This window comes from Rhinopithecus roxellana, chromosome 5 (genome assembly GCF_007565055.1).
Source record: "Rhinopithecus roxellana isolate Shanxi Qingling chromosome 5, ASM756505v1, whole genome shotgun sequence".
Lineage (NCBI taxonomy): Eukaryota > Metazoa > Chordata > Mammalia > Primates > Cercopithecidae > Rhinopithecus > Rhinopithecus roxellana.
Genome location: NC_044553.1, coordinates 146,987,538 through 147,012,934, shown reverse-complemented (window position 1 = coordinate 147,012,934; position 25,397 = coordinate 146,987,538). Strand labels below are relative to the sequence as shown.

The 25,397-nt window shown below is 40.0% G+C and overlaps 1 protein-coding gene across 13 annotated transcripts in view; it reads right to left on the bottom strand.

Annotated features, from left to right (window-relative positions):
* The window catches only part of ZC3H14 (zinc finger CCCH-type containing 14), a 50,415-nt gene extending 25,315 nt beyond the window's left edge, over positions 1-25,100 (bottom strand). For 11 of the 13 annotated variants that reach the window (XM_030930329.1, XM_010384123.2, XM_030930334.1 and 8 more), the window contains exons 1-9: positions 24,893-25,100; positions 24,373-24,415; positions 19,726-19,840; positions 16,068-16,108; positions 14,994-15,189; positions 14,212-14,641; positions 12,882-13,042; positions 11,799-11,899; positions 9,608-9,763 (exon numbers count right to left, since the gene is read on the bottom strand). In XM_030930329.1, the coding sequence (XP_030786189.1) occupies positions 9,608-9,763; positions 11,799-11,899; positions 12,882-13,042; positions 14,212-14,641; positions 14,994-15,189; positions 16,068-16,108; positions 19,726-19,840; positions 24,373-24,415; positions 24,893-24,928 (1,279 nt within the window). In that variant the 5' untranslated portion in view covers positions 24,929-25,100. The remainder of the gene's footprint in view (positions 1-9,607; positions 9,764-11,798; positions 11,900-12,881; positions 13,043-14,211; positions 14,642-14,993; positions 15,190-16,067; positions 16,109-19,725; positions 19,841-24,372; positions 24,416-24,892) is intronic. The other 2 variants (XM_010384124.2, XM_030930335.1) reach the window with 2 other exon arrangements.
* Between the last annotated feature and the right edge of the window lie 297 nt (positions 25,101-25,397).

The following is a 25,397-nucleotide window of genomic DNA, read 5'->3' as shown; positions in this document are numbered from 1 at the left end:
GGGTGTGCCTGTAGTCCCAAGCTACTCAGGAGGCTGAGGCAGGAGAATCACTTAAACCCGGGAGGCAGAGGTAGCAGTGAGCCAGGATTGCGCCACTGCATTCCAGCCTGGGCGACAAAGTGAGACTACCTCCAAATAAAACAAACAAACAAAAAAGGAATTGAAGGATAACATAAATGTCTATATCTTTCAGAAGTCAAAATATACTAAATATACTGAAATATAACCATACAAGAAATATTTAGGTGTACTACTTAAAATTACCAAAGTAACCAATAAATGAATTTTAAAACTAATTTTGCTGTATGCGCTTGGAAGCAAGGGAAAAGTATAACTGGGCTAGATCCTGACATATAGCAAGAAATCAACAGATACTATCTATAGTTGGTCAATGAGGAAACAGTATAAAGCATCTTATCACAACATGGAGAAAGAAACAGAAGCATTTAAAAGTGGGGGATTCTGCAGAGTCGGACTAGTATAGAGAAGAATGAAGCAAGGAATGTTGCTTTTTATTTTTAATCTTTTTATACTATTTGATTATTTTCTCATCTATCAGGAGATATTACATTGATATGCTTTCTTTTTCCAGATTTTCTATGAGAATGTATTTCATAATGTAAAGTATTTTATTTCAAATATATCGGATTTTTCCATACATTATACCAAACAGGAAAAATAAAAGGAAATCCACGCCTAGACACATCGTAGTGAAACTGCAGAACATCAAAGACAAAGAGAAGATCTTGAAAGCAGCCAGAGAGAAAGGACAGATCACCTACAAAGGAACGACAGACAATTAGAATGACGGAAGTCCACTCAACAATGGAAAGCAGAAGACAATGGGATAATAATACATATAAGGTGTGGAGAGCAAATAACTGTTAACCTAGATTTGGGTATCCAGCAAAACTACTGCACAAGAATGCAAAGAAATAAAACACTCACAAGTGAATAGACTCTTGGAAAATATATTGCTAAGAGACACATTCCAGTGAAACTTCCAAAAAAATACTTCAAAAATACTTCAAAATATTGGAAAATAATGATACCTAAATAATATTCAGAGATGTTAAGAATAAGGAAAATGATAAACAGGAGGTAAACCTGAAAAAACATTGCCTGGAAAAAATTACAAGAATGCTGTACAACTTGTGCATTTTAAAAAAGATCAAATTGAAACACTGAAAACAAATTAGGAGGGTAAAGACTGAAGCTCTTCAAAGGTATTCAAAAGTCCTTTTACTGTTTTGAGAATGGGGTCAGGACATTAACTTTTAGAATACTAAATCTGCATGGTAAAATTTCACTGGTAATCACTAAAAGAAGAGAAATGAAGCCCAGCGTGGTGGCTCACACCTGTAATCCCAACACTTCGGGAGGCTGAAGTGGGCAGATCACGAGGTCAGGGGATCAAAAGGTCAGGAGATCAAGACCAACCTGGCCAACACGGTGAAACCTCATCTCTATTAAAATACAAAAATTAGCTGGGCATGGTGGTGGGCGCTTGTAATCCCAGCTACTTGGGAGGCTGAGGCAGGAGAATCACTTGAACCAGGGAGTCGGAGATTGCAGTGAGCCGAGATCGTGCCACTGCACTCCAGCCTGGCGACAGAGTGAGACTCTGTCTCAAAAAAAAAAAAAAAAAAGAACAGAAATGGAAGGTTTAAATAGTGAACTAGTTTAAAATTATAAAACCAGTGTTAGGGTTGTCAACAATAACAGTAATTAATGAATCTTAAAAAAGATGAGAAAAAATAGAAAAGCAGGCAAATACAAATCAGAAATGATGACAGAAAGTAATCCAACTATACCAGTAACTATAATAAATGTGACTGGTCTAAACTCTCCAATAAAAGGCAAACTCAGATTAGACTAGAAAACAAAATCTAGCTTCATGATATTTAAGATATAATATATAGTTGACTCTTAACATGAGGGCTAAGGGAACCAACCCCCGCAACAGTTGAAAATCCACATACAACGTTTTTGACTTTCCGAACATTTAACTACTACTGTTGCCAACATAGCTGCAATTACAGCTTCATAAATTTTTTTCTTTTTCTTCCTCTTCTTCTTTTTTTTTTTTTTTTTTTTTTACCATGGTCCTTATGTTAAATTCATTTATTTTGAAACGGTGAATAACTGCAGTCACAGTTGTAATATGTATCTTTGGTACATTGAGAATTAAACTTTTTCTTGTAATGTCATGACTTTTCTCTACTTCTTGGGAGCACGTCCAGCATCACTAGTAGCACTTCACTATGGGTCCCCTGGTGTTATTGAAGGTTTACAGTATTGCACTAAACATGATGAAAAATATGCAAGAACCGCAAGATCACCTTTTACTGCAATTCACAATTTACTGGAGAGCTGAACTGCTCGTGCCGAGATGGTTAGCATCACGCAGCATTTTAAGTGGACACTCAAAACACCTTAGCTCACCATAAAGCAACAGGAGATAATGATAAAATTATTACAGTAGCACAGTATGCACTACAGTAAATCTTACGTAGCTATTACTGCATCTTTATGTTTGCTTACACTTCTCTCAACTACAAGTGGTATCATGTAAAGTCTGTGTTTGTGTGCATATATTTTGATAAATTAAACTTTTCATAATATATTTGTGTATGTTTTATGACAGTAAATGTTAAAATAGTCTAGTAGTTACACGTATTTTGTGTTCATGACATACCTAAATTTTTCTTAATTTTGTCAATATTTCTAGGCTGTACAGTTTATCTGCAAGTTTTTTCAAATTGCCACATATCTCAAAAAATATTTCCAATATATTTATTTTCAAAAATCCACATATAAGTGTATGAGTGGATACACAGAGTTCAAACTTGTGCAGTTCAAGGATCAACTGTATATTCCTAAAGCATGAGAGAGAAGACTGAAAACAAACGCAGGGAAACCAGATATATAAAGCAAATACAATTAAATGGCTTTATTAATATCAGGCAAAACTGACTTTAAGATAAAAACATCTTTTGCTGCAGAGGGTCATAAATCAAGATAAGGGATTCAATTTGCAGAGAAGATAAAACAAATTTAAATATGTATGTACCTACTATTAGTATATAACAGCCTAAAAATAAAGCAAAAATATGTAAGTACAAGAGAAATTAAGATAAATCTGTCATCATATTGGTCAATTTCAACACCCTTTCTCAAGTGGAAAGTCAAGCAGCACAAAAACTCAGCAAGGTCAAGATTTGAATAATGTTAACAGTAGAGCTTTATCTACTGAATAAACGTAAAATTCCCAATCCAACAATTAGTCTACTTTCTTCCAAAATGCATGTGGAAGATGCATAAACTTGATTATGCACTAAGCAAGTGTTAACAAGTTTCAAAAACTATGCATTGTAAAAATTACATTATCTAGCCACAATGTAATTAAGTCAGGTATATATAATAAAAAGGATTAAAAGACAAAAACACACACCACTTCCAAATACTGTATAGAAGACACACTTTCAAATAATGCATGGGCCAATGATGAAAATTAAAATGGAAATTAAAGACACTCTGATAATGAAAACATGATGAATTAAAACCTGTCATACGTAGTAAACATGGCACATCAAGAAAAATTTACAGCTTAAGTGCCTACATTTGAGAAGAAGACAGGCTGAGGTAAATAATTTTTAAAATATGGAAGGATAAATTAAAAGAGAAGTCGGGCCAGGTGCAGTGGCTCACACCCGTAAACCAAGCACTTTGGGAGGCTGAGGCAAGAGGACTGCTTGAGCTCAGGGGTTCAGGACCAGCCTGGGCAACAGAGTGAGACTCCATCTTTACAAAAAAACTTAAACATTAGCTGGGCATGGTGGCGTGTGCGTATGGTCCCTGAGGCGGGAGGATCACTTGAGCCCAGGTGTTTGAGGTTGTAGTGAGCTACAATTGTGCCACTGTACTCTAGCCTAGGCAACAATGAGACCTCGCCTCTTAAAAAAAAAAAAAAAAAAAAAAAAAAAAAAAAAAAAAAAAAAAAAAAGCAGAGGTCAATGCAATAGAAAACAAAAACAGCAAAAAAAAAAAAAAAAAAAAAAATCAATAAAGCCAGCCAGAATAATTGCTGTTAAGTCTTTGAGAAGACGGGCAAAATATACTTCAAGTCAGACTGATGGCAAGACAAAAAGGAAAAAGTACACATATTATGAGGTGGATACGCTAGTAAAAATAAAGACACCGGAGAAAAGAGAGAATGCTATCTGCTCAAACAAAAGAAGAAAAAAAAAGCTATCAATAACTTATGCCAATATATGTGCAAGTTTATATTTTAAAAACCTGCCCCAGATTTTACTATACAACAGTGAGTAACCACGTTAACAGATAACAGTTGCTTGCAGTATCACTTCACACTTGTGAATACATCTAGTAATACCAAAGTCCTCATGAGCAAAGGTACCTGACACCATTTCAATTATCCCTTTTTAAAACACAATATAAAAAACCACACAAACATATAGCTTAATGAATTTTTATAAGGCAAAACACCCTTCTGACTACCATCCAGGTCAAAAGAGAGAATGTCACCTGCCACCCCAGAAGCCTCTGTGTGCTCCATCTTTATCAGTCCTCTTCAAAAGCAACCACTATGCGCCTTTTATATTAACGCCTAGAGATTCTTTACAATTTCACACATACTGGGTATCCCTAGCCACTGGTTTAATCCTGCTCCTTTTATTTTCCTTTGATTTGCCTTTTAATCTCAAATTCTCGGGCTATACGACCCATAGTGTCCCAGACTATTTTTCCAGCTGCACACTCATGGTGAAGCTCAACCAACATACTCCTCTGGCCTCTGTAACTTCTTGCAAACTGACTGCTGGACTGGAAGCTCGATGACTTAGGTTTACATTTTTGGCAAGATTAAAGTTCTGTTCTTTTGTATCAAGAGGCACAAAACAACTGGTTTTCACTCTTAAAAGCAAAACTCTAATTCTACCATCTTGTTCTCTTATTAGCTGAAATCATTTTAAAAGAAAATGTTTCTCTCATCTACTGTATCAGAGGTTGGCAAATCTTTTAGGCTATTTTAGGCTATGTAAGCTATATGGTCCATTGCAACTATTCAACTAAGGTTGTAGTATGAAAGTAGCCATGGACAATACATACATGAATAGACATGGTTTGGTTCCAACAGATGCCAACTCCCGTCCTATGGGGTTACCCAGTGGTATCATTCTTACAGAAAGGACAGCATAAATGTTCAATTATTTACCCAGTTTTCAAGACAATGAATGAGTATCTACTATCTTCCAAAAGGTGACTAGTTAGGGCTTACTTTTTAAAAATGTCATTATGAAATTGTGGATTTAAATGGGCTTTAATCTACTGCGATTTTTTTTTTTTTTTTTTGAGACGGAGTCTCGCTCTGTCGTCCCCCGGGCTGGAGTGCAGTGACTGGATCTCAGCTCACTGCAAGCTCCGCCTCCCGGGTTTACGCCATTCTCCTGCCTCAGCCTCCCGAGTAGCTGGGACTACAGGCGCCCGCCACCTTGCCCGGCTAGTTTTTTGTATTTTTTAGTAGAGACAGGGTTTCACCGTATTAGCCAGGATGGTCTCGATCTCCTGACCTCGTGATCCGTCCGTCTCGGCCTCCCAAAGTGCTGGGATTACAGGCTTGAGCCACCGCGCCCGGCTAATCCACTGCGATTTTTACACCTACTGAATCTCAAATAATTCCATTTTTGGCCAAGGGAAATCTAAGTTGGCTCCTGCATCATTTGGACATGATGTACCATTCATTGACAGCTTCTTTGCTATGTGGGATGTTGAGCCATTCCAGGATCATGTTAACATTTCCTGCTCCAGACCTGGAAAAAGACATTTCTCAAGAAGCCGATTGATTGACTGATTGATTGACTGAGATGGAATCTCACTCTGTTGCCCAGGCTGGAGTACAGTGGCACAATCTCTGCTCACTGCAACCTCCACCTCCCGGGTCCAAGCGATTCTCCTGCCTCAGCCTCCTGAGTAGCTGGGATTACAGGTGCACACCACAACACCTAGCTAATTTTTTTGTATTTTTAGTAGAGATGGGGTTTCACCATGCTGGCCAAGCTGGTTTTGAACTCCTGACCTCAGGTGATCCGCCCACCTTGGCTTCCCAAAATGCTGGGATTACAAGCGTGAGCCACCGCACCTGGCCCAAGAAGCCTAGTTTTTTAAATAGGAAGTATTCCAAGACCACAATCTGGGAACTACGGATGATGCTAAGGGTTGACGGATGTTTCTATGCCCTTCCAGTAGACAGAACTAGAAAAAAATATATTTATATATAAAATACAATGTGCATTCCAAAAAATTTCCAATGTAAATTCAGGACAACAGGCTTTTACTTGTCTGACGCTCATCCTCCATTAGATCCCCTAAGAAAAGTTCATGGGAGGCCGGGCGCAGTGGCTCAAGCCTGTAATCCCAGCACTTTGGGAGGCCGAGACGGGCGGATCACGAGGTCAGGAGATCGAGACCATCCTGGCTAACACGGTGAAACCCCGTCTCTACTAAAAACTACAAAAAAAAAAAAACTAGCCGGGCGAGGAGGCGGCACCTGTAGTCCCAGCTACCCGGGAGGCTGAGGCAGGAGAATGGCGTGAACCCGGGAGGCAGAGCTTGCAGTGAGCTGAGATCCGGCCACAGCACTCCAGCCTGGGTGACAGGGCGAGACTCCGTCTCAAAAAAAAAAAAGAAAAGTTCATGGGAATAGCAATCTCTGAATTTCTGCATATAGATAACAGTTGGTGCCGGATCACTTCTAAAGGTCACTTTTGCTGGACATTAAATTCTTGGCTCACATTTTCTTTTCTGGAGTATCTTAAATATCTAGTCCATTTTCTTCCGGCACAAAAGTGATGCTGCTGAAAAGTCTGATGATAATCTTTCTTTTTCTTCTAAGTCATGTGCCCCTTTTGCTTAAATGTCCAAATGATTTTTTTTCTTTTTAAAATTTCATTAATTATATAATACATCTTAGTGTTATGGTTCTGGGTAAATATTCTCAGGTATACTGTGCAATTTTTCAGACAACAATTTCAAATATGTTTTCACTTCAGGAAAGTTTTCTTGAAAGACAGTTAACGCTTGTTCTGTTCCTCTGAATATTGCTTCTTTGGAGATTCCTATTATAAATACACTGTATTTCTATTGCCTATATTCAATATTTGCCACTTTCTCATGAGCCCTTTCTTTTAGACTTTTAAAATGTTCTTGTCTTTTATCTTCAATTTCTCTGAAGATGTTTTACTTTACTTATTTTTAAATTACTATTTTCTGGAGCCATAAGGTCTTGCTATGTTGCCCTGGTTGATATTGAACTGGCCTCAAGTGATCCCCTGCGTTGGCCTCCCAAATTGCTGGGATTACATGCATGATGTTTCATCTTATTAAGACACACCAATTCTTGAGTTCTTTCTAATTTAGTCTTCATTTATTTTGAGACAGGGTTTCACTCTATCACCCAAACTGGATGGCAATGGCATGATCATGGCTCACTGCAACCTCAGCCTCCTGTTCCACCAATCCTCCCACTTCAGCCTCCCTGGAGGGCAACGGTATGATGGTGGCTCACTGCAACCTCAGCCTCCTGGGCTTCAGTAATCCTCCCACCTCAGTCTCCCTGGAGGGCAATGGTATGATCGTGGCTCACTGCAACCTCAGCCTCCTGGGCTTCAGCAATCCTCCCACCTCAGCCTCCCAAGGAGAGAGGACTACAGGTGTATACCTCACCCAGCTGATATTTTTATTTTTTTGTAGAGACACGGTTTTGCTATGCTGCCCAGGCTAGTCTCAAGTGATCCTCCTGCCTCAGCCTGCCAAAGTGTTGAGATTACAGGCACGAGCCACTGCACCCAGCCTCAAAGTTTTTCTGTTTTATGTTTTTCTTGGTTTTGTCTTGTATTATTTAAATAATGTCTTCTAGCTCACTTTGAAATTGTATTTCTTTTTGGTATACCTTTCAGCATGCTTTCACTGAAACAGTGCTATTTTGTCTTTTATTCCCTTTTATCTTTTAATTTGGCACAGGACATTGATACTTTTCTGTTGTTCATTTTAGGGGAAAGTTTGCTTTGGATAGCTATTCTAACTTCAGAATCCACAACCTCCTTCTGCTGATTTTGTGATGTTAAAAAATATGGCACCTTGCTTTGAGATTTCCTATTGTTTTCCTCTATTTTTATCTGACATTCTTTCCTTTTCTCTACTGTCTGTTTCCCTGCTCCATTTGATTCCACTCCAAGACTCTCATGTAGAGTACTGTCTTTGAAAAAAACATTAGTGCAACACATTACAGACTCCATAGGGAGTAGACCACTGCAGCCCTTTTAGGTCAGCCTCATCTGTCACTGCACTGTGCAAAATCCCTCCTCAGTTTCAGCTACTCTTCTCAATTTGGCCCATTCACATTTTCCAACTGGTACCTATTTGCCATTTGGGTGCCAAACAGGTCTTCTCCTCAGGCCTATCATTTATCAGAACAGCACATAACGCTGTCACAGCAAACTATACAATACAGTAAAAAAATTTTAAAGAGGCATAATGAGGAGACAAATACAGAACTGACAATGTTGAAATCATAAGGTTTCATGAAACCTGGAACAATTTAAAGAACAGTTTTGGAGAAATGAAAAAATATATTCGAAGGTTCTTGAGAAGTATGTGAGAAGTAACATAATAAGCACATAGGTTTTTTTGGTGGGGTTTTAAAATTCAAATCTTTGTAGAAAAAGAAACAGAAGAAACAAGAATCCTTCTTGATGACAGACGAAACAAAAGGTTTGAAGAGTCGTGGAGAAGGGCTGTGCAGGCCCAGGGGTCAGATAACAGAGACACCAGAAGTTCAAACTAACAGTGTTAGTTCTGGGCAATGAGGCGGCGGTGGGAGACACTTTCATTTTAGAAGATGAGAGACACACTTTCAAATTCAAAAGATTGTACAGGAATTGGGGGAGAAAGCTGAGAAAAAAGCAAAAAAAAAAAAAAAAAGAGCTGGAAGCAAATTGAAGTATGTTAGGCATGAGGGGATAAATTAGGGTTGCTGGGACACATATGGGAGGTCAGAAACAGGATGCTTAAGAGAGGGGAGATTTAAAGATAACTAACATTTCAAGTTCAGGTAAACGGGTAGGATCAACAAAAAGAGGAAAAGAAAGAATACAGAAATAAATATACCTTTAAGAAGGAGCTATCTAAAGACCTGCAAAATTCTGATAATAACTAAGGCTTAATGTTTTGAGAAAATTAAAAATTTCCACAACAAAAAGACTTCCAAAAATTTCTAGAAAAGGCTGGGTGCAGTGGCACATACTTGTACACACTTCCAGCTACTAAGGATGCTGAGGGAGAAGGACTGCTTGAGCCCAGGAGTTTGAAGCCTGCCTGGGCAACACAGCAACACTCTACCTCTTTAAAAAAAAAAAAAGTTTCTGGAAAGTGTTGGTATGAACATTCCTCATGGTATCCTTCTCATTCTATTTCTGGGCTTAATCATCACTTTTTTCAAAGTGTAACATTTCATAAAAATCCACTGGAAAATATTCAATGCCTCATGAAAAAACTGTAGTAAAGAGTGAAACATCATTTAAGTTATTACCTTGATTTTTTTCTACAGATTCTCCTTTTGTTTCCTCTTCTTTAATGGGGGGACTTATTCTGGGGGTCCTACTTTGTCCCTGGACCACTTCTGCTAGCAATTCTTCTTGAGAAGTTCGAGTTCTGGGAGCAACTGGAAGGGTCTGTTTCTGTGGGACTTTCACATAAAAGCAAAAAAGATAGAAATACAAATGCAGTAATACATCAAAACTCGACAGTGACTATGTCATATTAAACATAAACGCCTCCTTTGGTTTAGAACATACAAGGAGTTTGGGCTGGGTGCAGTGGCTCATGCCTGTAATCTCAGCACTTTGGGAGGCAAGGCGGGTGGATCACTTGAGGTCAGGAGTTTGAGACCAGCCTGGCCAACATGGTAAAACCTCATTTCTACTAAAAATACAAACATTAGCCAGGCGTGGTGGCACACACCTGTAATCCCAACTACTCAGGAGACTGACGGAGAAGAATTGCTTAAACCCAGAAGGCGGAGGTTGCAGTGAGCCAAGACTGCGCCACTGTGCACTCCAGCCTGGGCAACAGAGTGAGACTCTGTCTCCAAAAAAAAGAAAAGAACATATATATGAGGAGTTCAATGCATAGATACCATTCATTTTTTCTTACATTACTGAGATAGATACCTGACCTATTTATCCAAACATATGTAAACAATGTCCATACAACCACATGCCATGAACACAATACAGTACATATGTATTCATTTTCAACAAAACGCGGTTTAAGCTTAGCTTCATGATCTTATATCAGTTTCAAATTGTAATTTAGATAACCTAGGTAAAGAAAGAAATTTTCAAAGCCATGGAAATTCTCTAAACTTCTCATCATTCTAGACAATTAATATTGCTGACAGATCAGGAAATGAAATGTAGATATACCATTAGGTCAAGAGTGGGCATCTGCCTGATAATCCTTATTCTATATGCAAAAACCTGTTGAATTTAGTGTTCAGGGTTAAATTAGGGATGAGGAGAACCAAGAGGACAGGCAAGTATCAGGATCAAAAACTGATGGTGCCAGGCACGGCGGCTCACGCCTGTAATCCCAGCATTTTGGGAGGCCAAGTCAGGTGATCACCTGAGGTCAGGGGTACGAGACCAGCCTGGCCAACATGGAGGAACCCCATCTCTACTAAAAATACAAAAAAACTAGCCTGGCAAGTTGGTGGGCGCCTGTAGTCCCAGCTACTTGAGAGGCTGAGGCAGGAGGATCACTTGGACCCAGGAGGCAGAGGATGCAGTGAGCCAAGATCACACCACTGCACCCCAGCCTGGGCAACGGAGCAAGACTCCGCCTCAAAAAAAGAAAACAAACAAAAAAACTGATGGCTACAGTTTACCTCACTTTAGGAATGGGGTCACAAAAAGAGAAGCAAGAGAGAGTGGACAAGCAGGGCAATGCTGTAAGTACATCCATTAAATCCACAGCAAAACTTACATCTTTTTAGGGTAGCTCATCACCATCAGCTTGTTAACACAAATTTACACATTGGCTACAACAGGTCTGCCACAGAGTACAGAATTTAATGACAACACAAAATGACACTCATCAATTGTCTACATTTCAGAATCAGCTTCCCGTAAGACCAGCTTACAGCTGATTCATCTCCTGTTTTGAAAACATGTAATACTTTTATATTCTCTCATAAAATGATTTAGTACTTTCACTACAATTGGAGCAGGAACATCACAAAAGAGTCAGTTCTCTGCCTTATATTCTATTAATGAGTTCCACCAAAAGGGAAGAAACCAACCTTGTTTATAAACTACTGTTTCACAAATTATAACTTCAGCCGCCTATTATTATCCAATTGTACTCCCATTTATACATCATAAATTCATATCTAACGTTGAATCTAATGCTACTAACATGAAAGTCCCATTTCATCAAAATTCTCTTCAAAATGTTTACGTACTATATATTTCACAAACACTGAAAAGAGCATAAAAGGCATTATACGGTGCTTGAAAAACTATAGTCCATTAACAGTTTGCAAAGTTTCTCAAACCTGTCAATCTCCTTTTAAAGCCATTCTTCTATAGGGGAACCTCATCTTGGTCTTGACATCTGACAGGCACCTTTATTTCACCACAATTTAAGAAGCAATCGTTTTCAGCTTACTCAAGAATTACAGAAATGTCTTATCAAGTGTAAACATAATACATTTAAATTACCTGTAGAGTAGTTAGTTGTTTTTGTTACGGATTCTTGAGCTTCAGAGATAGCCTTCAAAATCAGATTCTTGTTAGCTTGTTTAGAAGGTGGAAGAGAAGGTCTAAAAGAGTTAAGAAAGGTATTTTTATTAAACTTTAAATTTCAGTTCTCCACAGGTCACCCATCTATTATGCCTTTACCACAACCTTCTCTAGGTTTCATAGACTAGCTGCAGTTTTTAGAAAACGTCAACTACATTGGAACCTGCTATTTTTTTCGAGACAGAGTTTTACTCTCTCACGCAGGCTGGAGGGTAGTGCCACTGCAGCCTTAAACTTCTAGGCTCAAGCAATCCTTCCACATCAGCCTATCCAGTCTAGGACTACAGGTGCCTGCCAAAATGACCAGGTAATTTATTTTATTTTTGTACAGACAAAGACTCATTGCATTGCTTAGGCTAGTCTCAAACTCCTGGTCTCAAGCAATCCTCCTGCCTCAGCCTTGCAAAGTGCTAGGTACAGGTATGAGCTGCCATGCCTAGGCCCCTTTTAGTTTTTTTAAATAATAAATTTGAATCTTAATTGACATTGTTCCCCCTCACTCCACCATCATATTAGTCAATATTCTTTGCAATCCTCTCCAATGTTAAGCAATTTCTCTCATTAATGTGTTTCTCAAAATCCAATGAAAAAGTCTTACGTGGTATTACATTAAATATGTATGCCAGGTGCGGTGGCTCACGCCTGTAATTCCAACACTTTGGGAGGCCAAGGAGGGCAGATCACCTGAGGTCAGGAGTTCGAGACCTGCCTGGTCCAACGTGGTGAAACACCATCTCTACTAAAAATACAAAAATTAGCTGGTCGTGGTGGTGCGCACCCATGATCCCAGCCATTCAGCAGCTGAATCTGGAGAATCATTTGAACCTGGGAAGCAGAGGTTGCAGTGAGCCAAGATCGTGCCACTGCACTCCAGCCTGGTTGACAGAGCGAGGCTCCGTCTCAAAAAACAAACAAAAATTATTTTCGAGATCATTCTCTTCAAGAAATCAGAAGACTCCACCAAGGCAGTTAAAGCTGAATTTATAGCCACGTTCAAGGTACCTCCTTTCAGGCTTTGCTGGCACAGACACACTGCTGGAGATGCTTCCTGTTCGAGACCCATAATCATCATCTTCTTCCTCCTCTTCTCCATCATGATTGAACTTTTTCACTTTAACAACTGAACTTACCACAGGCAACTTTCTCTTCCGAAAGTTTTCATCCTGCAATCAGATAAAATTTATGCTTACCTAACTTCAGAAAATAACAAAAGTTCTACTACAAAATGTTTCCATTTTAAGAAAAAAATAGTACACAGTAATATGAGAAATTCAGAGTATTTCTTGGTTTTGTATAACAATATAAATATGAGGACAGGCGTGGGGGCTCACATTTGTAATCCTAGTACTTTGGAAGGCCATCATGGGCGGATCACAAGGTTAGGATTTCGAGACCAACCTGGCCAATATGGTGAAACCCCGTCTCTACTAAAAACACAAAAATTAGCTGAGCATGGTAGCATGTGCCTGTAATCCCAGCTACTCAGGAGGCTGAGGCAGAAGAATCACTTGAACCCAGGAGTGCAGGATGCAGTGAGCCAAGATCACGCCACTGCACTGCAGCCTGGCCAACAGAGTGAGACACCATATCAAAATAAACAAATAAATAAATAATATATATAAAAACATTATCCCTACCAGTCAACCTTTAGCTAAAACAAAAATTAGAACTTTATTTTATTAACAGCTGCATACAGTGCTACTGAGGAAACTAATAAAACAGGGTTAATTGGTTGCTTACTAGCAATCACCATGAACAATCTAAAATTGATCTGAAACCCCCCCCAAATTAATTTAAGATTAAAGCTATCTCAAATGCTGGAAATCCCAAAAAGGTATACAGATGTGATATAAAAGAACTCTAGGAGCAAGCCATGGAGAGGAAAATCTGGTATATCATGAGAAACAGCAGATAAAACAATTTAAAAATAAACTTGGGGCTGGGCGCCGTGGCTCATGTCTGTAATCCCAACACTTTGGGAGGCCCAGGCAGGTGGATCACAAGGTCAGGATTTCAAGACCAGCCTGGTCAACATGGTGAAACCCATTTCTATTAAAAATATAAAAAATTAGCCAGGCGTGGTGGCGAGTAATCCCAGCTACTCGGGAGGCTGAGGTAGGAGAATCGCTTTAGCCCAGGAGGCGGAGGTTGCAGTGAGCTGAGATTGCGCCATCACACGCCAGCCTGGGCCACAAGAGCGAAACTCCTTCTCAAAAACTAAACTAAAATAAAATAAACTTGGAATATGTGTTTAGTTACTTCATATATTATTTAGTATCAAGAACTGCTGAATTTTAGCCTAATAAGCCAGAATTTAAAAGTACATACAAACCTCCATACTCATTTTCTCCGAGTTGTTTCTAAAGAACGGACTATACGTTTCTTCTAAGCTGTTAAGCACTTCTGGTTCACACAAACGTCCTGTTTCATATACCCAACTATTCTGCATATCAAGCTGCTTGGCAGCATGAATACTATTTTGCTGCTGCTGAAATTGCAACCTGTTTAAATGAACACCACTATCTGCATTTCTACTTGCAGGTGGTCGATAAATTTCAATAGAAGGGCGAGAAGAACCATATGTAAGTGTCACTGTAGGTTTTTTCTGAGATAAGGGATTCTCCTGCACAAAGTTGAGGTCTTCATCAATGAGATCATCTGGTTCTGGCTTAATATCAATCACATCTTCAGAGGGTGCTGGCTCCCTCAAAGGCTTCACTGTTGACATTAGTCGGGTTGCAGCTCCATCATCATAAGTCTGCCTATTTAAAAGAACAACAAAATGTATTACAACCAAATTAGGGCAATTATCTCCAAATCTTTAAAGAATGCTTACTTGAAAAATTTCAAGGAAAAAACTGAGGATACTCCCTTTAGGTATTCCATTCAAAACTACTTTGAAATTGTACTTTCTTTAAACTTTGATTTACTAAACTTGTGATCAAAGATAATCATACTTAGATCTTATCCATTATTTTATTCAAAAAACTGCTCATGATCACTTCACTGTTCCTAAAAATTGCTGAGAACAGCAAACTGAAAGATACAAAAACTAATAAAAATGTCACATACACAAAGCCACCTGCCCATAGCAGGTCTACACCGGACTCTTACCTGACATTAGTGGTTTTTGACTCCTGTGAACTCGTAGAAACTCTGGAATCTCTTTTTTCAGGTCTCGTGCTAGGAATGGCAAGTGGTGGCACTGCAGCTTCATGCCTCCTCTCATCTCCCCGACTGAAACTGCTCTTGTTTGAAGGCACGTTACTATCAAAGATGTTGGTATCAGAAGACTTTAGACTAGAGGGTTCTGAAAAGAAAAATACAGTCCTTTTAATCTATTTTTTTTATTTTTATTTATTTATTTTGGAGATAGACTCTCGCTCTGTCGCCAGGCTGGAGTGCAGTGGTGTGTTCTCGGCTCATTGCCACCTCCAAATCCCTGGTTCAAGCGATTCTCCTGCCTCAGCCTCCTGGGTAGCTGGGATTACAGGCACGCACCATGACGCCCAGCTAATTTTTGTATTTTTAGTAGAGACGGAGTTTCACCATGTTGGTTGGCCAGGATGGTCTCGATCTCCTGAGCTCATGATCCGCCCATCTTGGCCTCCCAAAATGCTGGGATTACAGGTGCGAGCCACCCTGCCCAGTCATCTATTTTTATTACTTTAAGTCTTTTCCTTCCTCATCACCAATTCAAAAGCAATACGTGTTTATTGCAGAACAATTTAAAAATATAAATAAAAATCACCAATTATCTCAAAGGTGATTTTTGGGGGGAAGAGCATATATACACATTTTTGAAAACATGTATCTTATGTGTATATACTCTCATGTTATTCTTCCACAACATTATTTTCAACAGTTGAATATTATTCCATACATGGTAATATAACAATTTCGTTTATTATTACTGAACTTTTAAATTGTTTTCAATTATAAAATACTGAAATATCCTTGAGGCTAAATCTCTGCACACATATGTAATTATTTCCTTCTGATAAAGTGCACTACTCCCCCTCCTACACTTAAATATCTTTGAATTATATTAACTGGTCTTAAGTTCATAAAAATATGTGCTTTCTAAAAAAGTTCAAATGAACCACTGTAAATGACTATAAATGACTTTAGAAAGAAACAAATCATATGCCATAGCAAGCAGAAATTTAAAAAAGTTATGAATCTTACCAGTTGTAACAGAGCGAAGTTTATCTAATACACCATGAAGCCTGAGAAAAAAACAAAAAACAATAAAGCCTCCATTAAGATTTCAATTCAATCGTCACTCTAAATTTATGACATTATATTCAGAGATTTTTTTTTAATTTTAAAAATATTTTTATTATTTTTAAATAGAGACGGGGTTTCACCATGTTGTCCAGGCTGGTCTTGAAGTCCTGGACTCGAGAGAACCACCTGCCTCGGCCTCCCAAAGTGTTGAGATTACAGGCATAAGCCACCGCACCCAGCCGAGATAAATACTGATAAGCTGTATTTAGTGAATAAATTGTATTAAAATTAACTTTCAAATTTCACATTTTTAAAAAAAGGATTTGTATAAATCCTACAGAAAGCAATAAAAAATTATATATTTTTTCTTCACTGTTTTCAACATCTAGCCTCTGCAAAAATATGGGAAAGAATATCATCTGACCAGAGTCTTAGTCTACAAAGGATGTCACCGTTTTCTTTTTTTTTTTTGAGACGGAGTCTCGCTCTGTCGCCCAGGCCGGAGTGCAGTAGCTGGATCTCAGCTCACTACAAGCTCCGCTGCCCGGGTTTACGCCATTCTCCTGCCTCAGCCTCCCGAGTAGCTGGGACTACAGGCGCCCGCCACCTCGCCCAGATAGTTTTTTTTTTGTATTTTTCAGTAGAGACGGGGTTTCATCGCGTTAGCCAGGATGGTCTCGATCTCCTGACCTCGTGATCCGCCCGTCTCAGCCTCCCAAAGTGCTGGGATTACAGGCTTGAGCCACCGCGCCCGGCTATCACCCTGTTTTCTAAGTACTAAAGATTTACTGTAGCTTTCAGTAAAACAAGTATCATAAACATGTAATATTGCTTATTATTACAAACATTTAAGCAGCTTATATTAACTGCTTAAATTAGATGGCTTCTTGGACAACTTAATTCTGAGAGCTTAAAAAAAGTTATCTCAAAATATGCTATATCATTTCACTCTATTACTTTCAAAACTGATGCTGTAAGGCTGTAATCTTGCTTGTAACATAACCTGTTTTGGTAGTTATAAATGAGGTAATTTGCCTTACATCCCTTCCCAGTACCTCCCCCAAAATTCCAGAAATCTCATAATGTTTCAATGAGAACCCTAGTCACATGCTACTGTCCCCATGGACACAATTACTTCAAGCCTCCAAACAATCACAATAATCTGTTTGGGGCTGGTGTTAACACTAAAGAAAGCAAAGTGCCGGCCGGGCGCGGTGGCTCAAGCATGTAATCCCAGCACTTTGGGAGGCCAAGACAGGTGGATCAAGAGGTCAGGAGATTGAGACCATCCTGGCTAACACAGTGAAACCCCGTCTCTACTAAAAAAATACAAAAAAACTAGCTGGGCGAGGTGGCGGGCGCCTGTAGTCCCAGCTACTTAGGAGGCTGAGGCAGGAGAATGGCGTAAACCCGGGAGGCAGAGCTTGCAGTGAGCTGAGATTCGGCCACTGCACTCCAGCCTGGGTGACAGAGCGAGACTCTGTCTCAACAAAAAACAAAACAAACAAACAAAAAAGCAAAGTGCCAAAGTGGGGACATCACCCTTTGCATCAGTACATGTTAAAGAACTGAATTTATGGCCAGATGAGAATGTTGAATTAATTTGGTTTTAAATTCACTTAGTAGTCTGTTTTAAAAATCTGTCTAAAGTATTCCATCAAGTTATTGGAGAAAAGGATCTACTCGGTCAATCTTCCATCTTAGATTGGCTGGACTTTAGAAAAAAAAATAGTACTCACAATAATGGTAATTTCCCCAGTCAAAAGCCCCAAAATCTTTTTTTGCAGGGGACTGGGAGGGAATAACCTCTGGGGACAAATTGTAACAAATGGGTTGGGTCACCCACAGTGCGGCAGCAGTGTGTGTATCATAACAACTGATGACCACTATACAACGTTCTTCAAATTTGTGCAATGTGTAAACCCAGAGAATTCTGTGCAGAATTTCAAGATTGATAAGCATACAGTTGCCCACTGGGGCAAAAACACCTTGAAGACAACCTTTGGTATAAAGGCAAGAACTTAACCAGGCTCATCTCCCCACTTAGTGTCTCCTCTTGCCATTCAAATTTAGCAGGCCACTTGCTTACTTAACTTTTGCTACATCATCACCTTTCACGGTAACTGGTAGTTCCTAGTCTGAGGGGCCTCATAAAGTATTTCTTATGTCTATTCTCAGCTACAGCATTATCCTGCAGCCCTCATCTTCACTTTACCTCAAACCTGGTACCAGGACCTAGCATCTTAAGTTGAATCTTACTCTTCTAGTCAGTATTCTCAACTAAAGGCATATAACAGTAATTTATGTATAAAAGCAAAGTTGCCTATTTTAAAATTCCAAACTTAAAAAAACTTATAATCTCAAAATATGCTATAACATTACACTATAATTATTACTCAAAATGAAGGTGTGAGTTTAATAAAAAGCTAAAAAAGTTAGAAACGGAAAAGTGAGAAACAGAAAACCTTGCCCTATAAAAGGTAACTCATTGTAAAAGGCAATATAAGAAGCCAACCCAGTTCAAAAAAACATCTGTAACTGATTTTAGTGCGGGAAAAGGAACTATAAGATACAGAAGCTGGCCAGGTGGCGGTGGCTCACACCTATAACCCCAAGACTTCTGAAGACCAAGGCGGGAGGACTGCTTGAGCCCAGGAGTTCAAGATTATCCAGGTCAACATACTAAGACCCTGCCTCAACAAAAAATTTACAAACTAGCCAGGCATGGGAGTGCAGGAGGGAGGGTACTGCAATGGGACGATCATTTGAGATCAGGAGATCGAGGCTGCAGGGAGCTGTGATTGTACTACTGTGCTCTAGCCTGGGTGACAGAACAATACCTTGTCTCAAAAAAAAGATATAGAACTTTACAAAAGAAACATAGTAAGTACAGCCAACATACACTAAAAATTCCTTAGGGAAATGAGCTAGGGACACCTATAAGTACTTTACACATATTAGCCCATCTGATCCTCAAAATAATTTTATAAAGCAAGTGATTGTACTATTCCCATTTTATAGCTAGAAAAATCAAGGCAAGACACAGGGCCAGGATTCAAATTTGGCTGTCTGGCTTCAGAGGCTGATAATGTTTGGCTCTGTGTCCCCACCCAAATCTTATATTGAATTATAATCCCCACCTGTCAAGGGAGGGAGGTGACTGGATCATGGGGGTGGTTTCCCCCATGATGTTCTCATGACAGTGAGTTCTCATGAGACAGTGAGTTCCCAAGTTCTCAAGAGACAGTGAGTTTTCACGAGATCTGATGATTTTATGTAAGTCTCTGGAAGTTCCTCCTTCACTCTTCTCTTTCCTGCCAACTTGTGAAGAAGGCGCTTGCTTCCCCTTCCACCATGATTGTAAGTTTCCTGGGGCCTCCCCAGCCATGTGGAACTTTGAGTCAATTAAATCTCTTTCTTTTAGAAATTACCCAGTCTTGGGTATTTCTTCATAGCAGAGTGAAAACGGACTAATACAGAGGCTGTGCCCTCATCACTCACAAACTGCCTCTCCAAAGTGAACTTAACTCAACTGTCAAGAACCTCTCTTTGGACAGAATATCAACTCAAGCTTGTGCCAAACTTTGGTCTGAGGCTCAAAAATTCAGAAACATACCATACGGTGAATCGAATTGTGTTGTTCCCTAGAAACAGGGACAGATCCTCTGTCATTTGGTCCTGACTTTTCTTGTTGGCCACCATCACCATAATGTAATCAGGAAGTTCTTCATCTATTTAAAAGGAAAGGTATATCAAAACTTTGTTTCCTCAAAACTTTCTTCTTAAAGTAGACGTGCTTGAAAATATAGATGTAGCTCTAAGCTTTAGAGTCTTAGAGCTCTAGTGGAATTACATTGGACAAGATGGCTTAGCTTTAATTTTTTTCTCTTCATTCCACAGGTATTTCAATTACTAGAAGGATGGAAATTAAGAATAACTGATACTTAAAAAACTAGACATTCTGAATTATAGGGTCAAACTTGAGTGTGCATTCACTTCCTTGAATCTTTTTAATAATGTTTACTAATTTCAAAGAAGCTTCCAGGAAATATATGAACATTTCCCAAGAAAACGAATTTAATTTTGTTTAGTTTTAATTTACATTGTTTCAAGACAACACTCATTTCTCAAGTGAACATATTTACCCTTGCTAAAGGCAGGTTTCAATTACTCAGGGTAACAAACTTGTAGCAGTATCAAATAAACAAATAGACCCAAAAGCTCCACATCATTTAAAAAACTCAATTTTAACATTACATAATGTCAACTCAATGCACTGTTTTACCCTCACGGTGGTAATCCTACAGTGATTATAAGGGTGAGGTCTAGGATTTAAAAAAAAAAAAAAAGGCCGGGCACAGTGGCTCATGCCTGTAATCTCAGCACTTTGGGAGGCCGAGGCAGGCGGATCACGAGGGCAGGAGATCGAGACCATCATAGCTAACACAGTGAAACCCCGTCTCTACTAAAAATACAAAAAATTAACCGGTGTAGTGGCGGGGGCCTGTAGTCCCATCTACTCAGGAGGCTGAGGCAGGAGAATGGTGTGAACCCGGGAGGTGGAGCTTGTAGTGAGCCGAGATAGCGCCACTGCACTCCAGCCCGGGCAACAGAGCAAGACTCTGTGTCGGGGAAAAAAAAAAACAAACCATAAAACACCCTTCCCTTGGTAATCCTACAGTGATTATGAGACTGAGGTCTAGGATTTAAAACAACAACAAAATAAAACAAAAAACCTCAGTAAGAAAATAAGGAAGCAAAAGCTGTTATTAGGAACTCTAATCTCTGCCCCCCAAAACTCCATTAGATTTCTTTTCTTTTTTCTTTTGAGACAGTCTCACTCTGTCTCCCAAGCTAGAGTGCAGTGGCACAATCTTGGCTCACTGCAACCTCTGCCTCATGGGTTCAAGCGATTCTCCTGCCTTAGCCTCTGAGTAGCTGCGATTACAGGCATGTGCCACCATGCCCAGCTAATGTTTGTATTTTTAGTAGAGACAGGGTTTCACCATGTTGGCTAGGGTGGTCTCGAACTCCTGAACTCAAGTGATCCCCCCACCTAGGCCTCCCAAAGTGCTAAGATTACAGGCGTGAACCACCGTGCTGTGCCAAATTTCTTTAATACCTTAAATACTTGTAGTATTTCTATGCAGGCAGAAAGGTTCATTTCAGAAGTACTTTTTTGTTTCAAAGAAAAATATAAAAAATGCAGTTCAAGTGTTGAGAAAATAAAATAATAAATAAATCTTGGTTCAGCTTCATTTTCTCTGAGCCTCAATTCTCTCGTGTTAGTCTTACAACAATCCTGACAACAAATCATTTATGAAAGTGCCCAGCAAATGGTGATAAGTACTCCATAAATTACCAATTCTCAAACTGGTTTTTGGGCCCCTTCTCTGGTTTATGCAGGTTCTATCTATTACTTACTGTGTTCAAAATTAGAACTGATCATTTTAATTTTTAATTAAAAAGTATTTATTCATTAAATAATACATCCATCGGGGGGAGGGGGGAGGAGGGAGGGATTGCATTGGGGAGTTATACATGATATAAATGATGAATTGATGGGTAAAAAAAAAAAAAAAAAGAACTGCCTTTAGTACTCCTTGTGAGATACATCTACTAGCAATAAATTCATTTCTTTTCTAAAAAAAAAAAAAAAAAAAAAAAAAATAATACATCCATCACAGGTTAATCACAAACCCAATAATATTAACATAAGTAACATTATTTTTATTAAATTTTCCAAAAAAAATATAGACGAGGCACGGTGGCTCATGCCTGTAATTCCAGCACTCTGGGAGGCCGAGGCAGGTGGATCACCTGAGGTCAGGAGATGGAGATCAGCCTGGTCAACATGGTGAAACACTGTCTCTACTAAAAACACAAAAATTAGCTGGGGGTGGTGGTGGGTGCCTGTAATCCCAGCTACTCAGGAGGCTGAGGCAGGAGAATCGCTTGAACCTGGGAGGTGGAGGTTGCTGTGAACCAAGATTGTACCACCGCACTCCAGCCCGAACCACAGAGTAAGACCCCGTTTCAAAAAAAAAAAAGAAAGAAAAAAAGAAAAAAAATTTACTGCAAAGACTGGCCTTGTTTTGCATTTTTATGTATCTTGTTCTATGTCCTTACGACTGAAGAATGTGAAAAAATCTGGTCTCACAGATATGCGTTGAAAAAGGAGTATTCTGATAGTTTTTTCAGATAAGGTGGATATTTTTCTGTGACACTACACCAAAACTAAACAAGTGGTAGCTTATTAAACGTTAAAGAAATGTGGAATGTCAAATACATCAATGACCTTTTTGAACTGTTGCGCAGAAATCCACTGACCCACCCTACAGTTTAAATAAATCTTTAATCCATGCATAGTTTTGTAACATTATGCATTCGTTATTTAGAAAATACTGGTTCACTTAGCTATAAAAACCACTGGCATGTTGATATATTTCATTATGTAATATAAAATAATTATTTTTTAATATCATCATTGAGTTGGCCAGGCGCGGTGGCTCACACCTGTAATCCCAGAACTTTGGGAGGCTGAGGAGGGCGAATCACAAGGTCAGGAGTTTCAGACGAGCCTGGCCAACATGGTGAAACCCTGTCTCTACTAAAAATACAAAAAATTAGCTGAGTGTAGTGGTGGGTGCCTGTAATCCCAGCTACTGGGGAGGCTGAGGCAAAAGAATTGCTTGAACCTGGGAGGAAGAGGTTGCAGTGGCCAAGATCATGCCACTGCACTCCAGCCTGGGTAACGAGGGAAATTTCGTCTCAAAAAATAATAAGAATAAAATTTTTTAAAATCCCCATTTAATCAGAAATTTTTTAAGTACTGGGAAGCTGTCAAGTTCATGGAGGCAGGCTCAGATTTTCCAAAATTCTAATTTGCATTTGAAAGCTCACACGTGATTGGCAACAAAGACTATGGGTTCTTTGCTCACTTTCAAGTAAACATCTGCCAAATATCCTAGTGTATACGTAACCAGTTTGTCAGTACTTTAAAGTTAAAAATGACGTTCCCTGAAAGAGGTGGCTAGCTTAGTTCTCAACTCAAATGATTTTCCTTACCCATATTTCAGTATACAATAAAAATGTTTTATGAGCATTTCTATTTTCTCACACTGAATACTAAGAAGATAAAAAATATTTTGTAAACCCTGGACTTCACATCTTCATCAATGACATTTTAAGTGTAATTAGCTTAAAAAAAAAAAAACAAAAACTATAAGGGGGGAGTGATTTGAATATGATTTCATTATGGTGTTACTATGTTGACCAGTTGATAAAATGGTTGATAAAACTTTATCAATCATTAGTTTTACACAATCCAAACATCAACGCAGTGAAAAATAGCACATACCATCTCAGTATTAATATGAAAACAGTTTTGACTTCAGAGACCCTTGGAGTCTCCCACACTTTGAGAACCACTGTCTTAAGTGATAGCTATTATTTTTATAGGAGGCACCAGCTTTGGGGGCAAACCATAAAACCTTGCTCAAGTAGGCAAAGCCTCAGTTTCCTTGTTTACACAGTCTAGGATACTGCCACTTACCTTCCAGTGTTCTCATAGGGATTATCCTGAGTTAATACACATACAACAGTTAAGCACAGTACCTGACCCAGAGTAAACACTCAAATTATAAAAGAATAAGGAGAAGGAAAACGCCACCTTACTGTTTCAAAGAGAGAAAGAGGGAAAACATAAAGAGATCGGAAAATAAAATTCACTGAACCATTACAGAAGCAAATGCCAGAAAGCATCAAAAAGCATATCCAAAATCAGAGTTCTAAAAACAAATGTCAAGAGGAAAGTAACAAGAATAGTAAACTTTAAACTGGCATGGTGGCTTACACCAGTAATCCCCGCACTCCCAGCACCTAGGGAGGCTGAGGTCAGATAATTGCTTGAGACCAGGAGTCAAGGCCTGGGCAACGTAGTGAGACCCGTCCCCAGAATTTAAAATGAGAGAGAGAATAGGAAAAACATAAAATAAAATTCGCTCAAACATTATGTAAAATGTGACAGAGCCTTAATGGAGGAAACTAAATTTCAAAACACCATAACAGAAGGAGGTTTGGGAGAAAAAAAACAAGGTTGCAAAAAGATTATAAAGAAGTAACCAGGGAGTATAAGATTTGAAGACGGTAGAAGGGAGTCTCTCCCAATGTCCAAAGTACGGTGAGAAATACGCATTCACTAAAAATCAATTAGCTGCAAACTCTAAATTCTATGAAACTTAACAACCCAAAATACACTTACCAACATAAGCTCCTAATTCTTGCAATTTCCCCTTAATGGCACTCTGAGAGAAAAAGAGCAAACGAGCATGTGAGAAAGGCGGCTCTAGGAAAACAAAATCGGATTCTGCAGCGCTGAGGCCACTTTGCTGGTGCGCGCACCTCCAGGTCCCCCGGGGGGAGGCGGGGAGGAGCCTCGCCTGCACCACCCCCCCACCCACCCCGCACCCCACTCCCGCTCCGGCCCCGCGGCGCCCACCTCCCGCAGCGGATCCAAAGCGGCGTGTTGCGCCGCAGTGGTGGCTCCCGCCAGGCCTGAGCCTGTCCTTCCGTTTCCCGGCGGCTACTTCAGCCGCAGCCCTGCTCTGAGGCCGCAAATGTCCCCAGGCCCGAGACGGCCTGGACGAGGAGCTGCAGCCCGCCAGGAGCGTCCAGCGGCGGCCAGGCCGCGGCGTCCACCCGGGCCCAAGGTCCCCGTTACTCCTGACAACCGCCCGCTTGCCGAGACCTGGCTTCCCACCCCCGCCCGGCACGGGCCTCACCCGGATCTTGCGGCTGATCTCGGTGCCGATCTCCATGGCTCCGCGACGTGCGGGAACTCAGCACTGCGCGACGCTTGGCTTACCCTGAGGCTGCCGCGGACTCCTACCCCGCAGCCGAGCCACCACCGCCTCCTCCTCCGTTCCGCCCCCGTCCGCGCACACCGCGTATCCCCGCCCCCGCCGGCACGGCGCGCCGGAGTGAGCGCGCATGCGCCCCTGTCCGCGCCTGCGCACACCTTCTACCCGCGAAACCTGTGTTCAGGCAAGGAAGGCTGCGGCGTGCGCGTGCGGGTGGCCTTGATGCTCCGCCTCCCGGGCACCTCGGGGACACTTCCTTAGTCTCTCTGCTGGCCCTCCGCTTATTCATTTTATTCTCTCTTGGACGGTAAGAATGAATTAGATGTGTACCAGAAAGATCTTGGGCTGTGATATGAGACGCGAGTTCAAATCCAGCCTTCACTTACTCTTTGTATGGTATCGGTCCAGGTATTTAAACTTTTCTTAC